Raw genomic sequence first — 24,495 nt, forward strand, 5'->3', positions numbered from 1 at the left:
AACGAAACAGTATGTTCTGTGGCTCTCGCTAAAGTAATGACGGAGGTTGCGGATGAGATATTTCCCATTAAAAGCACCAAGAACAGTAGAATTCCTTCTCCACCATGGTGGGACCGAGAGTGTACAGAAGCTGTAAAGAAAAGGAAAGAAGCCGAAAGGGCTTACTGCCAAAATATGACTTCCGATAATTTTGATTACTACATACTGATTTCTAAACAGACGAAAAATTTATTTCAAAAGAAAAAATCTGAAGGTTGGAAATCATTTTGTCATTCTATTTCCCCAGATACTCGTCCATCTATGGTTTGGCGAAATATTCGTAGATTTCGATCAGCCTTTAGTGATAATTCCGTCTGTTCACTCTCGCCCTCCCGAACAGAAGATATTTTAGATCATTTGGCTCCTCCTACTGTTCCACAACAACTTTGTCCATCCGCAGTCCTGAAAATAGACGATGACTTAAACTCCCCATTTTCACTATCAGAGCTCAAAGGTGTTTTAACTAGCGTTAAAGATTCTTCCCCGGGTGAAGATGGTATTCCCTACTCTTTTTTTTGTAATCTTAGTGACACAGCATTACTTTATTTTTAAACATTGTTAATTCTATTATGATAACTGGTAACATACCTGCCTCATGGCGATCACAAATTGTATTGCCTATTCTGAAACCTGGTAAAATTGTGTGCCAGGCCTCATCTTATCGTCCAATAGTTTTATCCTCGGTACTGTTAAAACTCGCTGAACATATGGTTAAAAACCGATTGGAATGGTTTATCGAGAGTAACCGCCTTCTGTCAGATAGCCAATATGGATTCCGAAAAGGCAAAAGCACGATAGATAGTATTAGTATTTTTGTGTCCGATATCCGCCTAGCTTTTTCTGAGAGCAAATCAGTGGTTGCCACATTTTTAGATATCAATTCAGCATACGACAATGTCGTTCCCTCCATTCTAAGCAAAAAAATGCATGATCTTAACATCCCCGGTATACTATCTAATTTTATTACAAATTTAATAAGAGAACGATATATTCATATTTGTCCAGATGATGCTACCAAATTATCTAGAACCGTATGTAGGGGTCTACCCCAGGGGTCAGTGCTAAGTCCCTTACTATACAATATTTACACATATGACCTGGAATCAGCTTTGAATAGTTCCGTAAAAATCCTACAATATGCAGATGACCTCCTTCTTTATACATCAGAAAAAATTACTTCTAATTCTTGTTCCTCTATGTCATCAGCTATGAGATATTTAGAGTCCTGGATGACTCTAAATGGATTAGATCTTTCACCCTCTAAAAGCTGTTTAGTTTTGTTTACCAGAAAACGTGTATTTCCTTTAATTGAAGTAAAATATAAAAATGTTATGATTCCGGTAAAGACCGAAGTGAAATTTCTTGGTGTTTTATTAGACTCAAAACTTACGGGTTCGCAACATAGTGATTATTTAGTAGCTAAATGTGAACGGAACTTGAATATTTTACGTTGTCTTTCAGGTGTTTGGTGGGGGGCGCACCCATTTTCTTTACGGCTCATATATAATGCATTAATTAGAAGTCTTTTAGACTATGGTACATTAATCTTGGAACCGGCTAATTCAGCAGCGTTTAAAAAACTTGACTTAATTCAGAACAAAGCTCTTAGAATAATTGCTGGTGCGATGAAATCCAGTCCAATTAACGCCCTGGAAGTTGAGTGTGTAGAACCTCCTCTTAAATTGCGAAGACAGTACTTGTCAGACAGATTTTTGTTTAAAGCTTTGCAATTTTCTAATCACGCTCTTTTTCAAAAACTTCAATCTCTTTCTCAATATATTGCAACGTCTTCATCGTGTAAAGAAAAATCACTTCCTTGTTTGGTTATAAGTTTTCGTAAATTTATAAGTTTTCAGGCGCCTACTTATAGATCAGTTTCTCTCCCAATTTTTATGGTTAGGTTTAAATCACTTCTGCTTTCGCCGGTGATATGTTATTCATTAGGCGTTGATAGAGACCACCCTAACACTAATACCCAGTTTAATGAATTAGTAAGCATTAAATGGCCTGATTTTCACCACTTATTCACTGACGCATCAAAACACTCCTTGTCAGATTATACTGGCGTGGGCGTTTACCATACTCAATATAACATTACACAAAAATAAAGCTTCCTCCAGAAACTTCAGTCTTTACAGGGGAATGTTATGGAATATATAAAGCGTTAGAATTTATTCTTATTGCTAGACTTAGTAAAACTGTTATTTTTTCAGATTCATATAGTGCCCTTCAGGCCGTTGAAAAATTTCCTTTTAAATCAAAATCCCACTCAATTGTGATATTGAATATAAGAGAAAAGCTCGTAGAATTTCTTTCCAAAAACTTAATGGTAGTTTTATGTTGGGTCCCTGGTCACGCTAATATAAAAGGAAATGTTAAAGCGGACCGTTTGGCTAATGAGGCGATAACAAGTGGTGATGTATATCCCTATATAAATTATTGCACCGATCTGGCTGCACTTCCAAGTACTTTTCTCAGGGAATCCTGGGAAAAGTGCTGGGAAGAAAGCAGTCAGATAAAAGGTAAATTATATTCGAAAGTCCAATTGGGTATACCGGAGAAGCCATGGTTTTGCAAATTGAAACTTGGCAAGCGATCAACTAGTATATTAATGAGAATGCGCTTGGGTCATGTGTGTTCGCCAGCTCACCTTGCTAGACTTGGTATTAATGCTAGTAGAGCTTGTGAATGCGGTGAAGAAGAGGGTGACCTTAATCACATCTTCTTCGCTTGTCCACTTTTTGACAATGCTAATTTTATAAGTCAACTCACTTCCTTTGGTGTTCCTTTTCCTTGTTGTATTTCTTCCCTCCTTTTATTTAATGTAAATATTTATAAAGCTATTTCCTCATTTATTGTACATAATAATATTAAAATATAGTTTGTATATACCTAATATATTATATTTACGTATATTATCATTATTTACTTAATATATATTAATATATTTTCCTTAACCAACTTTCCTGACTTAATCCAAATTCCGAAACCTATTTTCTTTCTGTAATATTATGTTTCCCTAGCTTTATTGACATTGGCGTAGCACAGCAACTCAGTGCTTGTAGCCATATAATAGAAAAAAAAAGAAAAAAAAAATGTCGGTAAACAACATAGATACGGAATTTTTTAATACGCTCGTATCACAAAATTCGCTTAAGTTTTTCTTCATCGGCCTGTTACAATTTTATTATACGTAAAGATTAATATTTGTTTCTAGCATAGTTTTATTATATTATTATATTTCACGTCTGTATCTTCAAGATTGGGGATAGTTCAGACCTAGCGAACACGTCACTAAGTTGTTCAATTCTCTGATCTTATACGGGACAAACTATGGCCTAATCGTACATAATTTTTTTTATATTACCACGGCGAAGTGACTCCGCATCTGATGGTAAGCGGAGTGGGGTCCAAATAGTGTCGACTGTCGACTGACAAGAGTTGATTATCTCTGCCAGATGACAAAATTATGCCATTGTATTTGACACCCATTATGCACGGGCTAATCCCGAAACGCGACTCACTTACGGGGGTCATTTAGGGGTGTTTTCTTCTAGCTCGTAAATGAGGCATTTAGAATCAAAAACTCACACGAAATACAATTGCCTAACATGGGATTTGAATCATCAATCATTATGATTTCTTATGTTTACGCGAATGTTAGACATTGAAATAAAACTAAAAACTATTTAACGGATTTTGTCGCGGTTTTTTATATTATTATTTTCTCCCGACGTTTCGAAGACTTTGCAGCCTTCAAAGCCTTTGTCCCCCCCGTGACCATGAAGGCTGCAAAGTCTTCGAAACGTCGGGAGAAAATAATAATATAAAAAACCGCGATAAAATCCGTTAAATAGTTTTTAGTTTTATTTCATCAATCATTATTCGTCATTTTCAAAATGTACCAAAAGAGGTTAAAGGTCAAATATAAGATTAAAAAGACAAAACCATGACTATATTAATCGCTGTTTAAAAATGTTAGTTGCCATAATTACAAGACCCAAGATTACCATCGAGTAGATTGTAGGAAGCGGCCATTAGTTAAACTTGTTCTGTGCGTCAATAAAACTTGTTATTGGAGATTTTTGTAACTTTATAAGTTAATTGGCTTAAGGTGTTCGTATTAAAGTTTAAATAATTTCTAAATGTTGCTAGATGCAAAACAAACTAACGCACATCAAGCTATATTCCCCGAATCGGTATGCAGAGGCACAACCAGGGCACTCAATTTTCGCCAAATGTGTACCGTCCCATGATGTGATAGTGGGCGAGCCTATCGCCATATCAGGCACAAATAACAGACTCCGGGCTAATACTGAGCAGAAAAACTAAAATATCACTTTGCCTGACCCGGGATTCAAACCCAGCATCTACTGAACACTGAGGCAGTTAAGTTCATCCGCGCTAAACCTTTTTAAGACCGTATTAATAATAAATCAATCTTACTTTTTAGAAAATTTCAAATAGAGAGTGTATTGAACTATTTAAACAAGGTTTAAGTTAACACTTAAGAGCCTCTCAGCTGAGTCGGCGTTGTTTAACAAACAATACTCAACTCTCAAAATCTGTATTACGCTAATACTTACGGTATCACTTGAGATGTTGAAATCTGTTATTTAAATAATGACTTTACGATGCTGGCTTTACTCTGAGTATCTCAGCTGATATTGCACTTGAGAGTGAGTTGCATCTATTAATAATACCCTTAGTATAAAATTTCCCACTATGTAATTTCAAGGAAAAGCCGCCTATAGGTCGGGAATAACGAGAAAAGAAATAATAATGTGCCTATAACATTATCCATGACCAACCTTTATCCAGATCCCAACTATAATTTTAACCAACTTCAATATATAATATGCTAAGAATGTTAAATAATGTACGGAGGCATTTAAGATCTCTGACCACGTCAGAGAATTTATATGTAGAATAAATTAAATAAAAAACACAACTTTAATAAAAGGAGTTTCTTAATTCAACGTGTATTTTTATTTTTAATGTTTGTTACCTTAGTATTCAGTCCTTTATTACCCGATTTGTTTTTTTTCATTGAAAGAATATTCTATCAGATTAGTCCCAATGACTCCGAAATTGGTAACCAGTATATAGGTAATCGTAAATATTTTTTAAAGCCGCTTTAATTACTAATGTATGTAAAAAATATAAGATTTTTTACATACATTCTCAATTGGCATGTCCTAAAAATTTTGTCTTTGCCACTACTGGCGTGATATTGTTTAACCATCCCTGCTGTAGGTTTACGAAGATATATATCTACCTTTCCTCCTTTCAATGGTTTGCAATACTTCATCTTGCATTCATAATATTAATACAATACTTAATCTATTTTGAATCTGATTGAAAAGTGTAAAAGTAAAATCCTGAGACCTCATGATCCCAAAGTGTCGATGGTATTTAATACATTAAGGTTCCTCCTCAAGCAAATGGCCTTGAGAAATTCGTTCCATCTTTGGCGGCATGTTAGTTAAAAGCGAGAATATGCAATTACGAATATTCACTTAAATTATTTTTATGTCTGTTAGAAAATTTTGAAGCCCCCAAATATTTCTTATTGAATGTCTATATAATAATGTTAGTGAAAATTAAAATGATGCGTAATTTAAGAGATGACAGAATAAACAACTTAGTTGCATTTTCATTACAAAATTAACTAAACTAAAAACGATTATACAACCAAAGTAAAGATAATAATATAGAAAAATTAACCATCATATTTCTACAATATATTATTATTTATTATAAACTTCTATAAGACAGCGAGTAGGGCCTTCATACATGCGTAATACGGAACCACTAAAGTCATTAAACCTAGAGCAAATTATTTCATATTAATTTTAATCGTTCACTAATCAGATCGGACTGAATAAAAATAACTCAGAAGCGACAAATCATATTTCAGTTTAAACTTACGACTAATAACCGATTCGTATGGAAAACCTTAACCGGGCGGTGATAGTCGAATTCATAGCGAAAATTGATCAATAAAAAAAATTCTTTAACATGTTTATAGATAACTTGTAATGTTTGGTTTATTTTACCATTAATGAGTAGTTAGCGGTTAAAACGGTTTATTGGAATAGAACGTTATTTTATACGGACTATTAAAGTGCGACCCAGTACTGATTTATGACTTTATTAAATATGTATTACTTCATAGAAATGTATGAATTAGACGAGGATGTATTGTCAGCATTTGTCGGAATACAGAATTAATTTATGAGACACGACTTGTGGTTTACAGGAGTAAAAGTAAAGTATACAGCCGCTATTTGCATCTACGTAATAATTTTGTATTATCCTTTTCTCTGTATGATTTCATACTTTTACCACAAGCATAGTAGTATTAAAAACAAACGTTCTTAAAAATAATACAGGGAGAAATTCGTCAATATTTACAAAAGTCCTTGTATTAGATTCGTATATTTAATTTAACACAACAAAACAGAATTGGGAAAGTATCGAAGCAGCATCATACCAGAACCTCTCCGTTATCTTATATTGAATTCATTATGAGCATGGCGTTGTTCGGAAACGCTGGCGGATCTAATCAAACAAATTGTATTAAGAAAACTCGACCAAAGATAGAAGTCATAACCCATAATGTCAAAGAAAAGGTGCGTTTTAGACTTACTTTTAACAAAAAAATATAGCAATTGGAATATAAGTGGTTTAGCCTGAGATTGCAGGGGCTATCTTACGTAAAACATAACCGTAAAGCTTCATATTTCAAGGTTAGTTTTAAGAGTCGTATTGATGGATAAATTAATGCAGTTTTGCTCTGAAGTGCGATATCAAATGAGACGCTGTCATTTAAAAAGTACCCTACAATTGGTCTTTATTCAAACTCTGAAACAGTCTAAATATAATATCATCATCATCATCAGCCGCAGGATGTCCACTGCTGAACATGAGCCAAAGATTCCATCCAGATCGACCTATTGGAAGCGGCCAGCTTGATACAACATAATATATGTCATAAAATTTACAAAGCGCATAAATATGCGTAGCCTTTAAATTGAATTTGTAATTACATAATAATTAGCTAACAAGGAGAATCGAACCGACAACCTGTCTATTATTTTTATAATCTATGATCGTTACTAACAAAACTTAAACTTATAGTGGTAAACAAAACATTATGTTTGTGTGTTTGACTCGGTGCGAACGTGTGGGACATTAATTGCATTAATTAGTTGCGATTAATAAAGTTAATTGTTGGCAATTTGTGATTATGGAGAAGGTGCAATCATTAAGGTAGGTGGATTATTTAAGTGTTTTTTACACTATTTATATTTAAATAATAAATAATTTTTTTATAATTGTTTCCGAACATCAATTATAATTAATTTTAATGATTACGCTTCAAAAGATTTTATTTTCAAATAACCTTACCGTCGTTTCAATTACCGTCAATTTTTTATTTTTTATTTACGCCTTAGAATCACCGTGCATCCCTTCAATATTCGAACTGGCCCTGTGATTATATTTAGGCGCGGCGCAAACGCTATCAACTTGTTGCACCAGACAAATAACGCAAATTAGTATTGCAATTAAGCAAATGTCTACTAAACTCATTATTAGTGCATAATAAAAGTATTTTGACATATTGTATTGTGTACCTAGCGGGCAGCGCCGGCGCGGCGTAGAGCTTTATAAAAATAATACAAACACACATCACGCATTTATCCCAGAAGGGGTATGCAGAGGCGTAATCAGGGCATCCACATTTTGCCAAGTGTGTTCCGTCCCATGATGTGGTAGGAGGTGATCCTATCGCCATAACGGGCACAAATTCCAGACTCCGGGCTAATACTGAGCAGAAAAACCCTAATATCACTTTGCCCGATACGGGATTCGAATCCAGGAACTCAGAGCATTGCCGTATAACTACGCCACCGAGGCAGAGCTTTATAACCTATAAATATTATCTTATCTAACTATTATATGAATACAATAAATGCGAAATTTAGTAAAGATTTCAGAAATGATGGCGGGCACCGTTAAGGGATTTTGCTACATTTAATAATAATAATAATTTATTTCCAAAACAAAAGAATTACACAGTCAGATTTAGCAAAACATTCTACACTAGGCACTGCCTGTCCCGTAGAATGAATTAAGTAGGATTAACATTCTGGGCGGGTGTGCCGTGTTTAAGCAGTTTCAATAACAATAAATAGAAGACTTAAGTTACAAACTAATAATAAAAACATTTATTGCACACAATACACAAAAATACAATTTCACTGAGAAAAATACCTACACCTCACCACAATGTTTCCGGGATCAGTCTATGTACAGCCGACATTCTATTGGACCCTACTCTTCATATCATCAGGTGCAGTAAGGTAACATTGTCATGGCAGGAAAAAAAAGTAACTTCGAAAAGTTAAAGGGGTGTTGAACTTGCATACTTGCGGTATCTAACTGCATAAGATTTTGATTGATTGGTATAACGGTGATGACGTCAATTGGCGTCGTCAATTCCTGCGCTGGTGTCTGTGGTTTGATGCTCGGGTCAAGTAAATTGCTATTGGGGTTTTCTGCATAGTATCAGGTCTGAATTTGTGGCTCATATGGCGTTAACCTCGTCCCCTATCACATCATTGTATATATGATGGTGAAAAGTCTGTGCACTAGTTGCACCTCTGCCTACCCCTTTGGGTAAAAAGACTTGAGGGTGGTTGTATTCTCAAATTTAGAATCTTCTTGTTTCCCCACATCTTTAAAGGTCGATCTGAATCTCAAACTATCACATGTGTTAAACTTCATCTTAAAAACAACGCGAAAATGGATCCATTCGTTTAGGAGCTACAATGCCAGAGACGCCCTCTGATCAGATACCGAGACAACTTACACTAGAGGTCCGGCATCGACTGGAAGCATAAGCAGCAGACCGGGCTCTATAGCGTACCTTGGTAGAGGTTATGTTTAGCAGTGGACTACAACGGGGTGATGATGATGAAGACCACAGACATCAGATACACACCCTAAAATAGATACCTATATACACACACAACTATACAGACGTTAAAATTATGACAATCAGTGGACTGCAACGAGCTGATGATGATGATGATGAATGCCACAAACATACAGGTACACATCCTAAAACAGTTGCCTATACACACAACGATACATACGTTAAAATTATGACACTCAGTGCACTGCAACGGTCTGATGTTGATGATAATGATGAATGCCACAGAAATATAGATACAAACCCTAAAAACAGATACTTACACACACACACACACACACACACACACAACGATACACACGTTAAAATTATGACACTCAGCAGACCGCAACGGGCTGATGATGATGATGATGTTGACAAACATACTTACAGATACACACCCTAAAATAGATACCTATACACACGCACAACGTTATATTATGTACATGTTAAAGTTATAACACTCTTTTTTTCATCAGAGATTAAAAAGACAAAGCAACTAGCAATTAATTATAAAACAATTACCCGGACCTCTTCTTGTAAAACCCATCTGTAATTTTCCGTTATGTCTCTTGTGACGCATGTTTTGATGGAGCGTTCTCAGTCTTGATTAGATTTGTTTTTTTATTTGATCTGTTATTGTGAGGGTAATTTAGAACTTAGCCACTTAAAAATAAAGCTTATAATAGTTTTAAGTAACTACCAAAAAATAAAGAGGAAGAACAGATCCAATAGCGGCTATTTTTATGCACTTTAAAAATAATCCTAATTCAATTAATATAGCAGATGACGTTAGTAACAAATGACCAACTACCAGTGGCGGAAGGTCAAATTTTTCCGAGAGGAAACCCGACACAACATATAAGTATATAATAATAATAATATCAGCCCTGTATTATATACTGTCCTACTGCTGGGCACGGGCCTCCTCTAACTACTGAGAGGGATTAGGCCTTAGTCTACTACGCTGGCCTAGTGCGGATTGGTAGAATTCACACACCCTCAAAATTCCTATAGAGAACTTCTCAGGTATGCAGGTTTCCTCACGATGTTTGCCTTCACCGTTAAAGCAAGAATACACACATTATTATTTTTAGGAAAAACAGAGGTGTGTTCCCTTGGGATTTGAACCTGCACACATTCGTATCGGCAGTCCGTTCGACACCCGCTAGGCTATTGCCGCTGTGCATTGCACCTCATATACTTTATACAAAAATACTAGACGAGGAGATTAATATCGAGTCTGGTGAAGTAAGAGTGTGTAGAGAGGTAAATAATACACATAATATATTAAAGCGTTTATTTTAGAAATTATTTTCATTCCTTACAATAAATTTTATTCAACATTAATCTGTAAGTCTGCAAATCGTTCCAATAATAAGATTCTACATAAATTCTACATATAGGGAAGCCCACGGAAATCGAGTTATACGGACCCTTCAACACTGCCAGCTACATTATGTCAAACAACTAAAGGCAATATCACTCCAAATTGCAAATAATATTCATTGTCAATCATAAAATATACGCAAATTAATTTCTTATACTTGGTTTTTATTGGGTGAAGGTCCATCCATGACTAGGAAGTTCAACTAATAAGGCCATTCCATAAGGTTAATGTAAAACACCAGCGAAGTTAGAGCTTTGGTCTCTAATACCCAAAATAGACTTGAGCTGAATTTAATAACATATGTATTAATCGATATTTAAATGCAAATACCCAAAAGTAACTCTGCTTGTCCGTTACGCTTTCGGCTACGTAAGGCTGAACAATTAACCCGATTTCGATGAAATTTGCTATGGAGATAGTTTAAGGCCCTGGGAAGGATATAGGCTACTTTATATCCCGGGAAATATATAGCGGGACTTTTATCCCGGAAAAACCTTTTTACACGGGTGAAGCCAAGGCCAGGAGTTTATACATTTATCTTTTAAGGGATGTTAAACATCGTGACCCGGCAGACGAAACCTTTACCCCATGCAAATTTTCTCTCTCCATAATTTTAGAATACTACAGACGTCTTTTTATCCCCCGAAGGGGTAGGCAGAGGTGTAGGCAGTGCGCACACTTTTGACTATTATATATACCATCCCATGATGTAATAGAGAGCAAGGTTATTGCCATGTCAGCCACAAATTTAAAATATTTTTTTTACCGCTCCGAATGATGAGACGAAGCCGGATGTACTCTCAATTCTGAGACATGAGATGTTAAGTCTTATTATTTCCAATAGTTACACTGGCTACAATGTTCTTCAAACCGGAACAATACAGTGACTACACACTGTTGCTTGGCGGCAGAAATAGATATTGCGGTGGTACCTACCCAGGCGGACTCTCACATATGACAGACCTACCACCACTGAATACAGGTCTGATACTAAGCAAAAAACCATAATAGCACTTTACCCAACCTAAGTAACAAACCCGATACACCAGCGCAGCAATCCGATTATAACGGCGTCACCAAGGCAGTCAATATGTTACTCGCGGTTTCACCCGCGTGAAAAGTTTTTCCGGGATTACGTCCCGTTTTATGTCTTCACGGGATAAATAGGAATCGGGTTATATATACCCTTCGCCACTGTGGGTTACTTTATATTTTAGAAAACTAAATTGCAGATATTTTTTTCTGGATACATCTTCCACACCAGTGGGGCTGTAAGCAATACCCAGTAAGCTATAAAATCAAATTAAAACAAACATAAGTTTACCGTTTTTAGGGTTCTGCAGGTCAAAGGAACCCTTATAGGATCACTTTGTTTTTCTGTCTGCCAAGCCCCTTTTGTCAGGAACACATAAAGGTAGGCTTACCATAATTACGAAGAGCCAAACCGGGACGCAGAAGAGAAAGAGGCTCATTTTCATTTTGCTTTTCGCTTAATTTGTGTTTTTCATATTTGAAATGCAATCAAAATTATTATGAATTGAAAACATATTAATAAATGTGAATATATTTTTTATTAAAAAGAAAAAGAGACAAAGTACAATCACCCAGGACGCCGGGACAGGGATCTCAAACCGGGACTATCCCGGTCAAACCGGGATGTATGGTAAGCCTACATAAAGGTATCATGCCGAAATTTATATCAAATACTCAATTATATGTGCTCTCTCAGCTGGGAAAAAACTTGTAAGTCAACGAGATCAAAAGATATGCCCATTTACGACATTCTCGTATATATTACAATTTCACTAAAAATTCAGACATATAGGGTACTTTCCGCTGACCCAGGATCATGAAATTTGGCACGAAGCAATATCATAGTACATATTTAGGGAAAACTAAAAATATATGTGTTGTAATTAATAAAAAAGCTATTTTATACGGAACCAACTCGCAATTATCCGGTTTTATTTATTATAAAAAATATATTTACAGAAAATTATGTAAACATTATAACACAAAAAAATAATTTTATGTTAATTCCAAAAAGCTATAATATTAAGTAGATTCAAACCATATATTATAGTTTGTTTAATGTCTTTATGGCTCAGTAGGACAGGAGGATGAGACTCAAAAACGCAGGTTTGGTACAAATACGAAAAGTCATTACTATATTGTATCCATATCGGGACATAATTTACATTCGTAATTATTTTTTACAAGTCTATGTGTGAGAATCTTTATTTCCTGCGATGACAAAAGATTTTGTTCTAGAATGGAGGAGTAGGATAGAAGTTGAATCATGTCTGTTTGTATCAATTTAAGTGTAGAAAACTTCAAAGTTGAAGTATTTGTATCCATAACATAAACAAATTAAGAATTATTGTATTCTCAAAATAGATATTACTTAAACAACTATTTTTTAGATCACAAATAAATACTTTTATATTATTAAATCGCCCTCCAAGAAACTTGGTTCCTAAACAAAACTGTATTTAAATTCTGCCTGTCATTTCAAGGTGAAACCTTGAAGTTTTGGCAACTAGTTTGGCTAATCAAAACAAATGTATTGGAATAATTTGAATAACCGTATGTTACATAACAAGGGCATAATATAGTTTTATATTACTTATATTATGAATGCGAAATTGTTAAAGTGTTTGGATGTTTGTATGTTTGTAAAAGATAACGCAAAAACAACTAAAAGGATTTAGATTAATTTTAAAACAATTGTTTTAACACAAAGGGCAGATTGTTGGATTAACATGAGAGGATTTTTTTCCCGGTATGTTGTTCCCATGAGAAATAATGGATTATTATTATGCGATTTTTTAAAAGATGGCGCTGTGGCCGTTCATGTCATGTTCATGCTACTTGAAGTTAACCGCGAGTCGAAGTGTATGTGACTTCAAGGGGCGATGAACCGCAACATATATTTGACTGGCGCATGCGTAGTTCGACTCGCGGCGAACTTCAAGTGGCGATGAACCGCCACAGCGCTGGTGTTTACAGTGTTTTAGGGACTTTTGTAGCGAGAGAGGTTATCACGCGGGCGAAGCCGCGAGCGAAACCTAATTTTCTAATCTTTTAAGCTCTGTATCTGAATTCAGTTTTCACTTTTACTATTAATAAAAATATTTATGCCATGTTTCACACTTGTAATGCGTCACATAAATTTATAAACTGAAAAAATACAAAAGTCCTACTGTAATACAAGCTCCCAAATATATGGTATAAATTGAGTACTATCTACATTAGCTGTTTAAAACGATAACAGTAAAATAAAATTGTTTTGAAACGGGACCTTAATTCTATATTTTTTTAAATAAGTATAATCAGTCCCATATAAATTGCTTATCTTATTAAAATTATATGATACTAGTTGACCCGACAGACGTTGTCCCGTCTTAACTATGAATTTGCAGCACGCATTCTGTCAATCGCTGACAGTTATTTCAAACAATTGACAGATATATAAAAATAATATTTTCGTTTTCTTATATTTTCTAATTTTCCGCGCGATTTTTTGATTTTTTTTTCATAAGAACCTACTCCTGACAATAACAAACACAACAAAAAAATAATAAAAACGGTCCAGCCACGTCACGCGTGATGGCGTGACCAAGAGAAATAGGGATTTATTTTTATATATTATATGGAAGATTAAAATATTCTAATTTTGTTTCAACTACTTACATTCATCATCATCATCAGCCGTAGGATGTCCACTGCTGAACACAGGCCTCCCCTAAAATTTCCAGATCGATTTATTGAACACGGCTTAATTACATTATAATCTATTCAATATTATTTTTTTTATAGTCAACATGGCTAAATCCATAACTAACTAAATTGGTGTAGTAGGAAGTCCGATTAAATACAATATAAACTTCGTGTTATTTACCATAGAGTCTATCCGGAATATCGTACATTCAAGTTCTGGTTTCCGCATATTTTTTATCTTTATTACGTAAAAAACAACATAAACAAATAATGCCACATTATGTTAATTTAGATAAATATTTTAATGGGTTCAATCTTATCACACAAAGCGGCGATAGCCTAGTTGGTTGTGGAACGGACTGCCGAGACGAGTGTCCGCAGGTTCAAATCCCAAAGGCACACACCTCTGACTTTACAGCACATGAAACGAAAAAATCAATATCGTAAATATGTACTTCAATGAAAAAAAACACATAGAATATGTATAAAAATTTTAATTGATTACATAACAAGATAGAGAATGTATATAAACATTTTAATTGAAAAGAAAGAAAGAAAGAAATATTAATTACATAATTCTATATTTAAAAAACACAATCGGTTTTAACTACTCCATATAAATACCAAGATGTCGGAGCACTGTAAGACAAAGATAATGCTCTACAAAATCGAACTCAGACGGTCTTTGACGTAAGTTTCACTCTTCTGCCCGATATGCCAAATCAAATGCCTGTACCTTACTATTGCAAACTTATTATTTGCAGTTGGAGCAATAACCGTGTCTAGGACTCGAACTGCAAAGTTAAATTTGCACTTACATACATATTTAGCTACCTTACCTACAAATTTATAAGAACCGTCAGTGCGTGAGTCCAACTCGCACTTATCCGGTTCTCCTTTCCATTGATTATGGTTGATTGATTACTTGATAATAAAATAATAAATAATACTGCCATTCAGGCATATCCGTATGCAAATTATTAATCACGCCTTCGAACCTGCTAAAACACCATGATTTTTAAGTTTAACAAGTTATTCATGTTTACCACGATACTAAAGTAATGATATCATCGTCAAAAAATAGGAAAACATTTTTCCACAGCACCTTCGTTACATAATGTCTACAAGTGTTATTATTAGTACAAGAACATTAAAGAAAGAAGTACATTACTAGTGGTCCTCAAACTAGGCACAACCTGTATCTTGGGGACCCTATTGAGGGACAAGTTTATCATAAAGCCTTAGAAATCATCTAACTTTCAGCCTTCTCAAGTTATACTCAAATGGGATTTCTTTCTGTATATTCCTTATATTTTCATAGCTTTATTCTTCGGTTCTGAATTGAGGGTACTCAGAAACAGCTGAATGGATTGGTATGAATTTTTTTACACGAAAAGACTATGTCGTCGATTAACACATAGGTATTTTTTATTTAGGTAATTTGCCTCCATGGGAAGTTATGGGATTTTTTAATCACTGGTGGTAGGTCCCTCTTATGTGAGAGTTCGCCTTGGTATGTACCACCGCAATGTCTTTTTCTGTTGCTCCAAATAGCACTGTGTAGGTGACAACAGTGATGTTGTATTCCGGTTGGAAAAAATTGTACCCCTGTAACTACAGGATAGAATAGGACTTAACATCTCATGTCTCAGGATGGCGAGCGCAGTGGAATACCAAACAATACTTTGTAATTCAAGGTGCTGGATGGTGTTTCTACCATTTATAGACGGTCGTTTCGCTTACCATCAGACGAACGGCAAGCTCGTCTCTTCATTCAAAGCAATAAAAAGAAAAAAATGGGAATTAATTCAACTCGATTCTATTTGACTAACCATAAACCAATAAACGATAACAACAGCCTTTTTCGATCTATCTCAGAAATGGACCAATCAGAATAAAGTTTTTTTTGACATAAATACAAATGGTTTATTTTGTTTGGGTCATTCTCAGAATCGGATTGAAGATTGGGATTGAGATCGTTTATTGCACACCGCTGTTAGCAGTGCTAGACGCTTGACATTATAATTAGTCTTTGTTCTAATAGCAGGCAACACCAGCGGTTCCAATGTGCAATCACGCAATTACCAACTTAACAAGTTCCGCGTAAATAATAAAATTCCATTAAAAAAAAACAATTAGTTCCAGCGGGTGAAAAAATATAAAGACGATATAAATTTTAGAATACAATGGAAACCTAAAAAAATGTTTTAACATTAACGTCTTTTTCTTTTTTAATAGTGAATTAGTGAACCGTAATGACTTCTAAATTATACATAATGATAATTATAATTAATTGCAGTTTGCTTGTGGTTCTACCCGCGTAAAAAAGATTTTCCATAAAAATCCCGCTCCATACTTTCCCGTTTTAAAATGAGCCTATACTTTAAGTTAAACCTTCAGCAAGACATCGGTGAATACTGCATTCAATTCCATGCATCAGTTTTTGTGTAATGCATGCAAACATACGGACAGATAGACAAAAATTCTAAAAACTGTTGTTTCGGCGTCTGTTGCTCTTATAAAGACTCAACATGTTAGTTTTTCAATATCTTTAATGTACAAACATCGGCCTGTTACAATTTTATTATAATACAAATAGAATATGTCTTCTTTTTCAAAAAATACAAGACGTATACTGTATAACATCATCATCATCATCAGCCGCAGGATGTCCACTGTTGAACAAGGGCCTCCTCCAAAGATTTCCTGATCTATGAGAAGCGACCCGCATCCAGCGACCTCCTGCAAGTTTTATGAGGTCATCTGTCCACCTCGTGGGCGGACGTCCGACGCTGCGCTTGCCAGTTCGTAGCCTCCACTCCAGAACATTCTTGCCAAAAAAAAAAAAACTTCTTCAAGTATAACTATACTTCGTTCTATTTACGTAAAATATCCTACTATGGATTTAAAGACAACCCATGAGGTCACGACAGTAATAAATTATTCAAGTCCTTCACTATTCGCACAATTAGGTTTTTACCAGATTTTAAGGTTGTTTAGTAGGTGTTTACTTTTTAATTATTTTAGCTTTGACACGGAATTATTAAAGGTTTCGTGTTTGTTTTTAACTCAGAGTGTGATTTTGTGATATATGAAATTAAATGCTTGTGGAACCGCTATCAAAATCTAGTAATATAATTTTTTCGTGACCATGCGAAATCGATTGGCATTTTTTTCGATAATGGCACGGCAAAGTGCACTTCACTGCACGTGGTGATAAGTGGAGTAGATCAAATAGAATGTCGACTGACGAGAGATGATTACCCTTCGACAGTTGATACAATTATGCCGGCCTGTTGGAACCGGATATACACAGGCTGATCCGACGCGACACTTCTGCATGAGCCACTATGGCGGGTTTTAACACCTTGTGTACGGTGGTCGCTATACGGGCGGATATAAAATATATCCTGCCACCAGCAAGGACTGACTCCGTCTATTCGAAATTTTATTCGTGTTAAGCTTCACGCTGATGCTGGCAACTTGCACCACAAGTCATATGACCTAAAATGGCAGCAAACTTTTTAACACCTTGTGTACGGTGGTTGCTATTCAGTACAGATATAAAATATGTTAGTACATAGCTGGTGGTAGTCCACCAGCCTAATATTAAATTAATGTTAATAAGACAACAAAATCCTTCATTTATAACTGCTTTTTTCAGAACCATATCCACCACGACCAAGCTTCGTATTGCTGGGTACGTGGTGACTATAGTGGTACACACCGTCAATGGCCTGATTATGGAGAGCGGTTTCTATGGTGGAGCCATGAGTGACCCTGGAGTCCGGAGGTACTACGAGTTCCGGACTAGATTCATCACCTGCTGGACATTTGTAAGTATTCTTTTGAACTGCTACTATCAAACTTAATTAATTCTCGGTAAATAACGTTATAGAAGATTTTTACAATGATTAAGGCGTTAGCATACAATGTTTTCAATTCCAAAAAAAACCTTGTTTACAAAATACCTTGAAAATCTCGAAATAACTGTTTTTTTTCGGATTTAGAATTAAATGGCACTTTCCTCTACATCTTTCTTTACTCTTTCCAAAAAGTAATATCATAATTTTTATTTGTTAATCATAATGAAAATACGAATTTATATTCGTTATTACTGTTTTCATAAATACTAATTAAAAAAAACACACGCTATTCCCGAAAGAGTAGGCAGAGGACTAAGACATCCGCTTTTCGCGAAGTGATTTCCATCCCGTGATTAGGAAGCGAGCCTATCGCCATATCAGGCACAAGTTTCAGATTCTGGATAGGTGCTGAGCAGAAAAACGCAATATAATTTTGCCCGACCCGAGATTCAATCCTGGGACCTAACAACATTGACGTATCCCGCAACACAACTACGCCACCCAGGCAGTAGGTATTCCAAGGAATTAACTATTTGAAATTATTAAATTTCAGGTAGCACAAATCATATACGCCGCTCTAGAGCTGTACTGTGAAGTAAAAAATATCCAAGGAAAGAAAGATTCAAACATCATAAAAAAAATAAAACAATATAACGATATCACATTTCCAGGAATTGTTGTACCATACTCGTTTGTAAGTATTTTTTGATATCACACATTCAAAAAAGGATACTGATTCCTCATGCCATGCGTATACGCTTATGAAAATGGAAATTGGCACGCAATACACCTTTCCACGTTAATTTCACGAAGATAGTGTGACGCGGCCGTTTTTCCACAGTCATGGAGGAAAAGGGCCAAGACCTTAAACTACACTGCCTAGTTACAACCACAACTAAAATTAGCAGCTAGTTTAATGAACTATGAAAGTGAAATTAAAAGCTAAAGAAAGTGTTATGTCAATTAAGACACCGCCAATCTTATTTAATTCTAGAATACAGTACTGCTACCAACGAGTTTTAGCGCTATAGTATTGTTAACATAGTGATTTCATTCAAGTAAATTTTTGTACGGAAATTTAGCAGCGCCACGTGAGCGAATTTGGAATGTATGGTTACTAATTATTTTGCCCTGTACATTGTTATGTCAATTTGGTTATAATCCTAGTCAAATTTTGGTCACGGCGTTCAATCTCAACGTAGATCAGCCGTACGCAGGCGATATTATAGTGCACAAGTTTGTGCGCAATTCACAGGTGCACTCCCTGTTCCTTCACTCTCATAGTCCGGTGAGACGGCAATACGACACGACCGAAGTGCGATCAGGCGCAGTACAACATCTTTACATGCTTGTGGTGGTCTTTATAGGACATTAGTATATTTTTTTGTGGAAATAGATTTATTCTTACTTCTCAAAAATGGTTGAAAACAGCTGATTATGTATAATTATTGTACAATATTTTCTAGATGGTACCAACGATGTTCTGGACACTCTTCATATATGACAAGAACTTGATCCTACCAGCTTTTATGAAGAAGGTGGTGAGCTCTTTCTCCAACCACCTGGTGCACACCGCGGTCGTCCCTGTTGTCGTCTGGGAAATGGCCTTCAACCCTCGATACACGCGTAGATCCCATGCGAAGAATCTCATGACCTTGGCCTTTTTCACCAGTATTTATTTGGTTGTGTAAGTATTTTTATAATATTACTAGTTGACCCGACAGACGTTGTCCCGTCTTAAGGTGGTAGCTCAAGGTCCATTTTCATACATTTTGTTTCGGCTTTAATCTGGGTAACTAAACAAGTATTGGCAAGTAAAGAATTTAAATTCACGTCTAGTTAGTGATTAGTTCTCGCAGTTGAAAGAAAAACGTAAAAATAATTAATAATCATGGATATTTCTGCCTTTAAAATTTCGTCATATTAAATTATTTAATTAAAGGTCTAAATTGAAATATTAACTTCAATAGGCTCCTTATTATACCGGAAAGAAAATCTCGAGCGAGCGGAGCCACAAGCAAAAGCTAGTATCATATAAACACAGTAAATAAGAATCATAACGACAAGCAAGTCCTTTCTCTAAGCCAGTATTTAATTAACTTTTTTCTGATTTCAGGTTAATAGGCTCTTACTACGAGAAGGGTATATGGCCATATCCAGTCCTAACATATCTTCAAGGCACAATATACTTCAGGCTTTTCATTGGCGTAACTATAGGATTACTGCCTTTTTATTATCACATTCAGTGGTACATTGTTGATTTTTTAAAAAGATTCCAAAGCGTTAAATTAGAATAGATATAGTATCTATCGTCTTGGAATATGTGGGTTTATTGACTGGTCATGGGTTCTGTTCTGGGAGAGGGATGGTTCCTTCCTGTGACGTCATAGGAGGACGTTAGGTTTAACTTAAGTATGTAAACTCGACGCGTCACGGTGCTATAAAAATATTTTTAAAACTCGTGTAAATTGCCATATGTCAGATGTATACCCAATCATCTATTTACAAATTATGTTGATTATATTCGGTGTAATTTCATTAATTTGTAAGTCATAACTAAAAAATGTTATTTTTTTAATTATTTTTTTTTTAGGAAAAGAAAATAATTTCAGATCGACTTAATTACCCGATAAAGACATTTAATTATAATCTTAGTCGTATTAATATAAGTTACACCTATCTCAGTTAAAAGAGAATTAACAAGTCCTATAAAAAAATAGTTAAGTTTTTCTTTACATATAATATGATACTTTTTTACTAGATATCCTTTAACCAGTGTTAGCATAATAATAATCCGGGTTGGAAACCAGGACGAATGACTCCTGCTTTATACAAAAGACTCTCCAATCCAACAATTAAGTAAATTAATCAATAACGAACATTCTAAAGACACGAACGTTCATATAAATTAAAGTTCAAAATTTGGAGTTAGACCTACAGTTCGCTACAGCGCTAAAAGATCAATCGTCTAACCAAACTTTTAAAAATGCAGTGCTAAAGCGCTTTAAATAGAGTATAAGTAAAATGGTAACCAATACTGAATTGCAGTACAATCCTGTTTAACACAGTGAGTGTTCGGAACGCCATATCCAGTACGTAACACGAATAAATATATATCGATGAAAATAATCAATCAAATAAGTCATGTCAATAACTCATTTGTAAGCGATTAAAAAAAAACTTTGTTTCATTTTTAAGATACATCGAAAAAAAACTGTTGGAATCATTTATTCAAAATGGCGGTAAGCCGTCACTAATTTATTGACCAATTTTTTTATTATTAATATTATAGAAATAATAAGAGTGTTTTAGAATACATTTGTGTCAAAATTTAAACTACTACTTCACAATGTTTCAGAGGATACTTGAACTTATTCAGGCGATCCAATACCGGAATACCAAAAAATAATGAAATTCACTTCCTTGACTTTGTTATTTATAAGGCCAACACCAAAATAAAGAAACACTAGTTTTCTTCAATATCATTGTTTAGGTGACCATCGCAAATAAGTCACATAAGGTCAAAACTATAATAATATCAATAACTTTTTATTTAGGCAGAATTAAATGAACCTTGTGACTGCCTTGGGTCTTAGCCTAGATACTAAATGCCCATATATACAACTAGAATAACATTTTGATCTAATCATAATTAGTAAAAACATAAAATGATACACAAAACATTAATTATCTATACCGATATATATTTACACCTATCAATTCGATTCCTACCGGCTTCCCTTCTAGGTTTATTTTTTTTTTCTCATTTTTTGTTTTGTGTTAAATTGGTTGAGATATGTTAACTAAAGCATTATTTTTGTATGGGTTGCCTTTAAAAAATGTCTCCCTTTGCTTTTGATACCTATATAGCAATTCTCGTAACTTAACGTGGATTTTTTAAGTGTGCTCAATAAAAGACTAATTTAAGATTATTTAATTTAAGTTATAAATAAGATATTCTGTGATAAACAAATGAAATTTTTTGTAAGAAAACAATCTCTCTATAACATTGCTTCCCTATCCTTAAAACTAAACATCTAATATTTAAAATTAATATTATTTATGCATTTAATGATAAGACTACTAATAATTCGACGTAATGACGTTTATATTTGCTTAAAATAATTTACGCTTTAAAGTTGATTAATGTTGTTGATAAAATCAATTGTAATATAAAATTTATTGTAAGAATTGTAAATAATTTCCTAAATAAATGCTTTAATATATTATGTGTATTATTTAACTCTTTACACACTCTTACTTCATCAGACTCGATATTAATCTCCTCATCTAGTATTTTTGTACGAAGTATATGAGGTGCAATGCATAGCGTTGATAGTCTAGTTGGGTGAGGAATGGACTGCCGCGACTAATGTCTGCAGATTCAAATCCAAAGGGCACTCGTCTCTAACTTTTCTAAAATGATCTGTGTATTCTTTGTGAATTATCGCTTGCCTTAACAGTAAAGGAAAACATCGGGAGGAAACCTGCACACCTGGGAAATTCTCTAGAGGAATTTCGAAGGTGTGTGTAGTCCGATCTACGCAGAATGAGCTCACAGTGTCTTGAGGTCTGGCAGCCTGTCTTTTGGGATCCGACTGTTCCTTCCGACGCTCTACAAAGTCTGCAGTCGCTGAACATTCTGTAGGAGGTTCCAATCATTATTTGCGATTAGACAAGCCACAAATCCTTGCCAAAGAACACCGATTCCTGCCTAGGATGATTCGCGAGGCTATTGAAATTAAAAAACACCCAAATTTCAATAGGAAAGATGGTTGGAAGCTTGCACAATCCTGCGATCCTGTTCTACATTTAATTAAATCGGATCCCAAAAGACCGGCTGCCAGACCTCAAGCCACTGTGAGCTCATTCTGCGTAGATCGGACCGTCAACAGCTAAAAATTTTTAAAAAGTTGTATATTTGAAAAATGTAGGTAGATATTGTAACTTTGAATTTACGGATGAACAACACCTCAGTCCCCCCCGTGGCCATGAAGCCTGCAAAGTCTTCGAAACGTCGGGAGAAGATAATAATATAAAAACCGCGATAAAATCCGTTAAATAGTTTTTATTTCAACGTCTAACATTCGCGTAAACATAAGAAATCATTGTGTGTGTAGTCTAACAATCCGCACTGCAGCGTGGTGGACTAAGGCCTAATCCATCTCAGTAGCATAGCATATTATAGTATCATTAAATTCAGCTCGGGTAAGCGTCTCTTTTTTTGTTTAAAAGCGCCATCTAGCGTTAAAGTAGCAAACATTTATAAATTAATTCCTAGTACTGAATTTACTGGTTACACAAAATACTAATAGATGGCCCTATCAAATTTAATTTAAAATTTTATTATTGGTACCTATTTATAAATCACATTTAATAAATGCTCCTCAGATTTAATAGTGAAAAGAATCTTGTGCATTGTTTGACAGAAGGTACTTTATTGGAAAGTCACACTTTTTTTTGCGTCTACGGTTCATGAATTTATTATAAAGTGTTATTTTCAAGAAGATAATCTGGTTTCATTTATTTACGTAATATTAAAATGACCCTGCATAGATTACGCATATTCAATAGCATTAACAAACTCGTTTACACCGCTAGTTTCAATAACTGTAATAAAATGTTTGCAAATTAAAATCAATTGACCTTTACGACTAAAAATATTTGCTTATAATCCAATGTATTAAAGGATATGTATTTCGGTCGTTAGGCGTAATTTAGCTATAATTAATTATTAATTTTATATAATGTTCAAACTAACTCTGAAGCATTATATATTAGTATTTATAACCAGTGTTAGTACCACATGTAATATCAACCTAAAGGTGATAGGTGCTTTGTCAATTGCAATGCGGATTTTTCTTTATTTCTAGTTCTGATGTATAGATGGCGTGTTATACGATGCGCTTTTTTAATACTCCTCTAACAAACGCACATTATGGTGGCAACTACTCAAGTGGAGGCTCTCAACATGAGGGCTGCCAGCTACTCCGTCAGTAGTAACATCAATATTTAAACTAATAAAAAACTAAAAGCAACATTAGATAAATATATTTTTATATAGAATATTTATTTCATAAAATACATCTATTAATGTAATAATTGTTTGATGACAGAAAATCATATCTCTCTGGTACGAATTTTAAATCTGTCACAATCTCAAACATACAATAAAATATCAGCCTCGTAGATTACGCAAAAATTTTACTTAAATGTATCAGGTAGATATTAAACGTATTCAGTTTGTATTACGCTCAAAAACCAGTTAAGTTCGCAGTTCCGTGCCTTAATACACTTTGACGTGACGTAACGTGCCTTAACTGTTTTCAATAAACAATCTAAATCGTTTTATAAGACATGGCGAAAATGGACCAATCAGAATAAAGTATTTTTGACAGCTTACAAATGATTGGTTTTTTCACGGGATCGAAAATTGGGAACGTATAACAGTATTGATACAAAAAAAACAGGTATACCGATATGAATAATAACGTAAAATA

The 24,495-nt window shown here is 34.6% G+C and overlaps 1 protein-coding gene across 1 annotated transcript; it reads left to right on the forward strand.

The window, feature by feature from the left end:
- Positions 1-7,207: 7,207 nt before the first annotated feature.
- On the forward strand, positions 7,208-22,224 carry LOC115441650 (androgen-dependent TFPI-regulating protein-like). The gene is made up of 5 exons (XM_037440269.1): positions 7,208-7,314; positions 17,794-17,965; positions 18,549-18,689; positions 19,462-19,682; positions 20,112-22,224. Exons 1-5 carry the CDS (start codon positions 7,292-7,294, stop codon positions 20,290-20,292), a joined length of 738 nt encoding a protein of 245 aa, XP_037296166.1. The 5' UTR covers positions 7,208-7,291; the 3' UTR covers positions 20,293-22,224.
- Positions 22,225-24,495: the final 2,271 nt, after the last annotated feature.

The sequence above is a fragment of the Manduca sexta genome, chromosome 18 (genome assembly GCF_014839805.1).
Source record: "Manduca sexta isolate Smith_Timp_Sample1 chromosome 18, JHU_Msex_v1.0, whole genome shotgun sequence".
NCBI lineage: Eukaryota > Metazoa > Arthropoda > Insecta > Lepidoptera > Sphingidae > Manduca > Manduca sexta.

What these genes read in the sequence shown, in the direction of transcription:
- LOC115441650 (XM_037440269.1), top strand. Translation starts at nt 7,292, where the DNA reads ATGGAGAAGGTGCAATCATTAAG. An exon ending in GAGAAGGTGCAATCATTAAG is followed by an intron (nt 7,315 to 17,793) that starts GTAGGTGGATTA and finishes TGCTTTTTTCAG; the next exon opens with AACCATATCCACCACGACCA. An exon ending in ACCAGTATTTATTTGGTTGT is followed by an intron (nt 19,683 to 20,111) that starts GTAAGTATTTTT and finishes TTCTGATTTCAG; the next exon opens with GTTAATAGGCTCTTACTACG.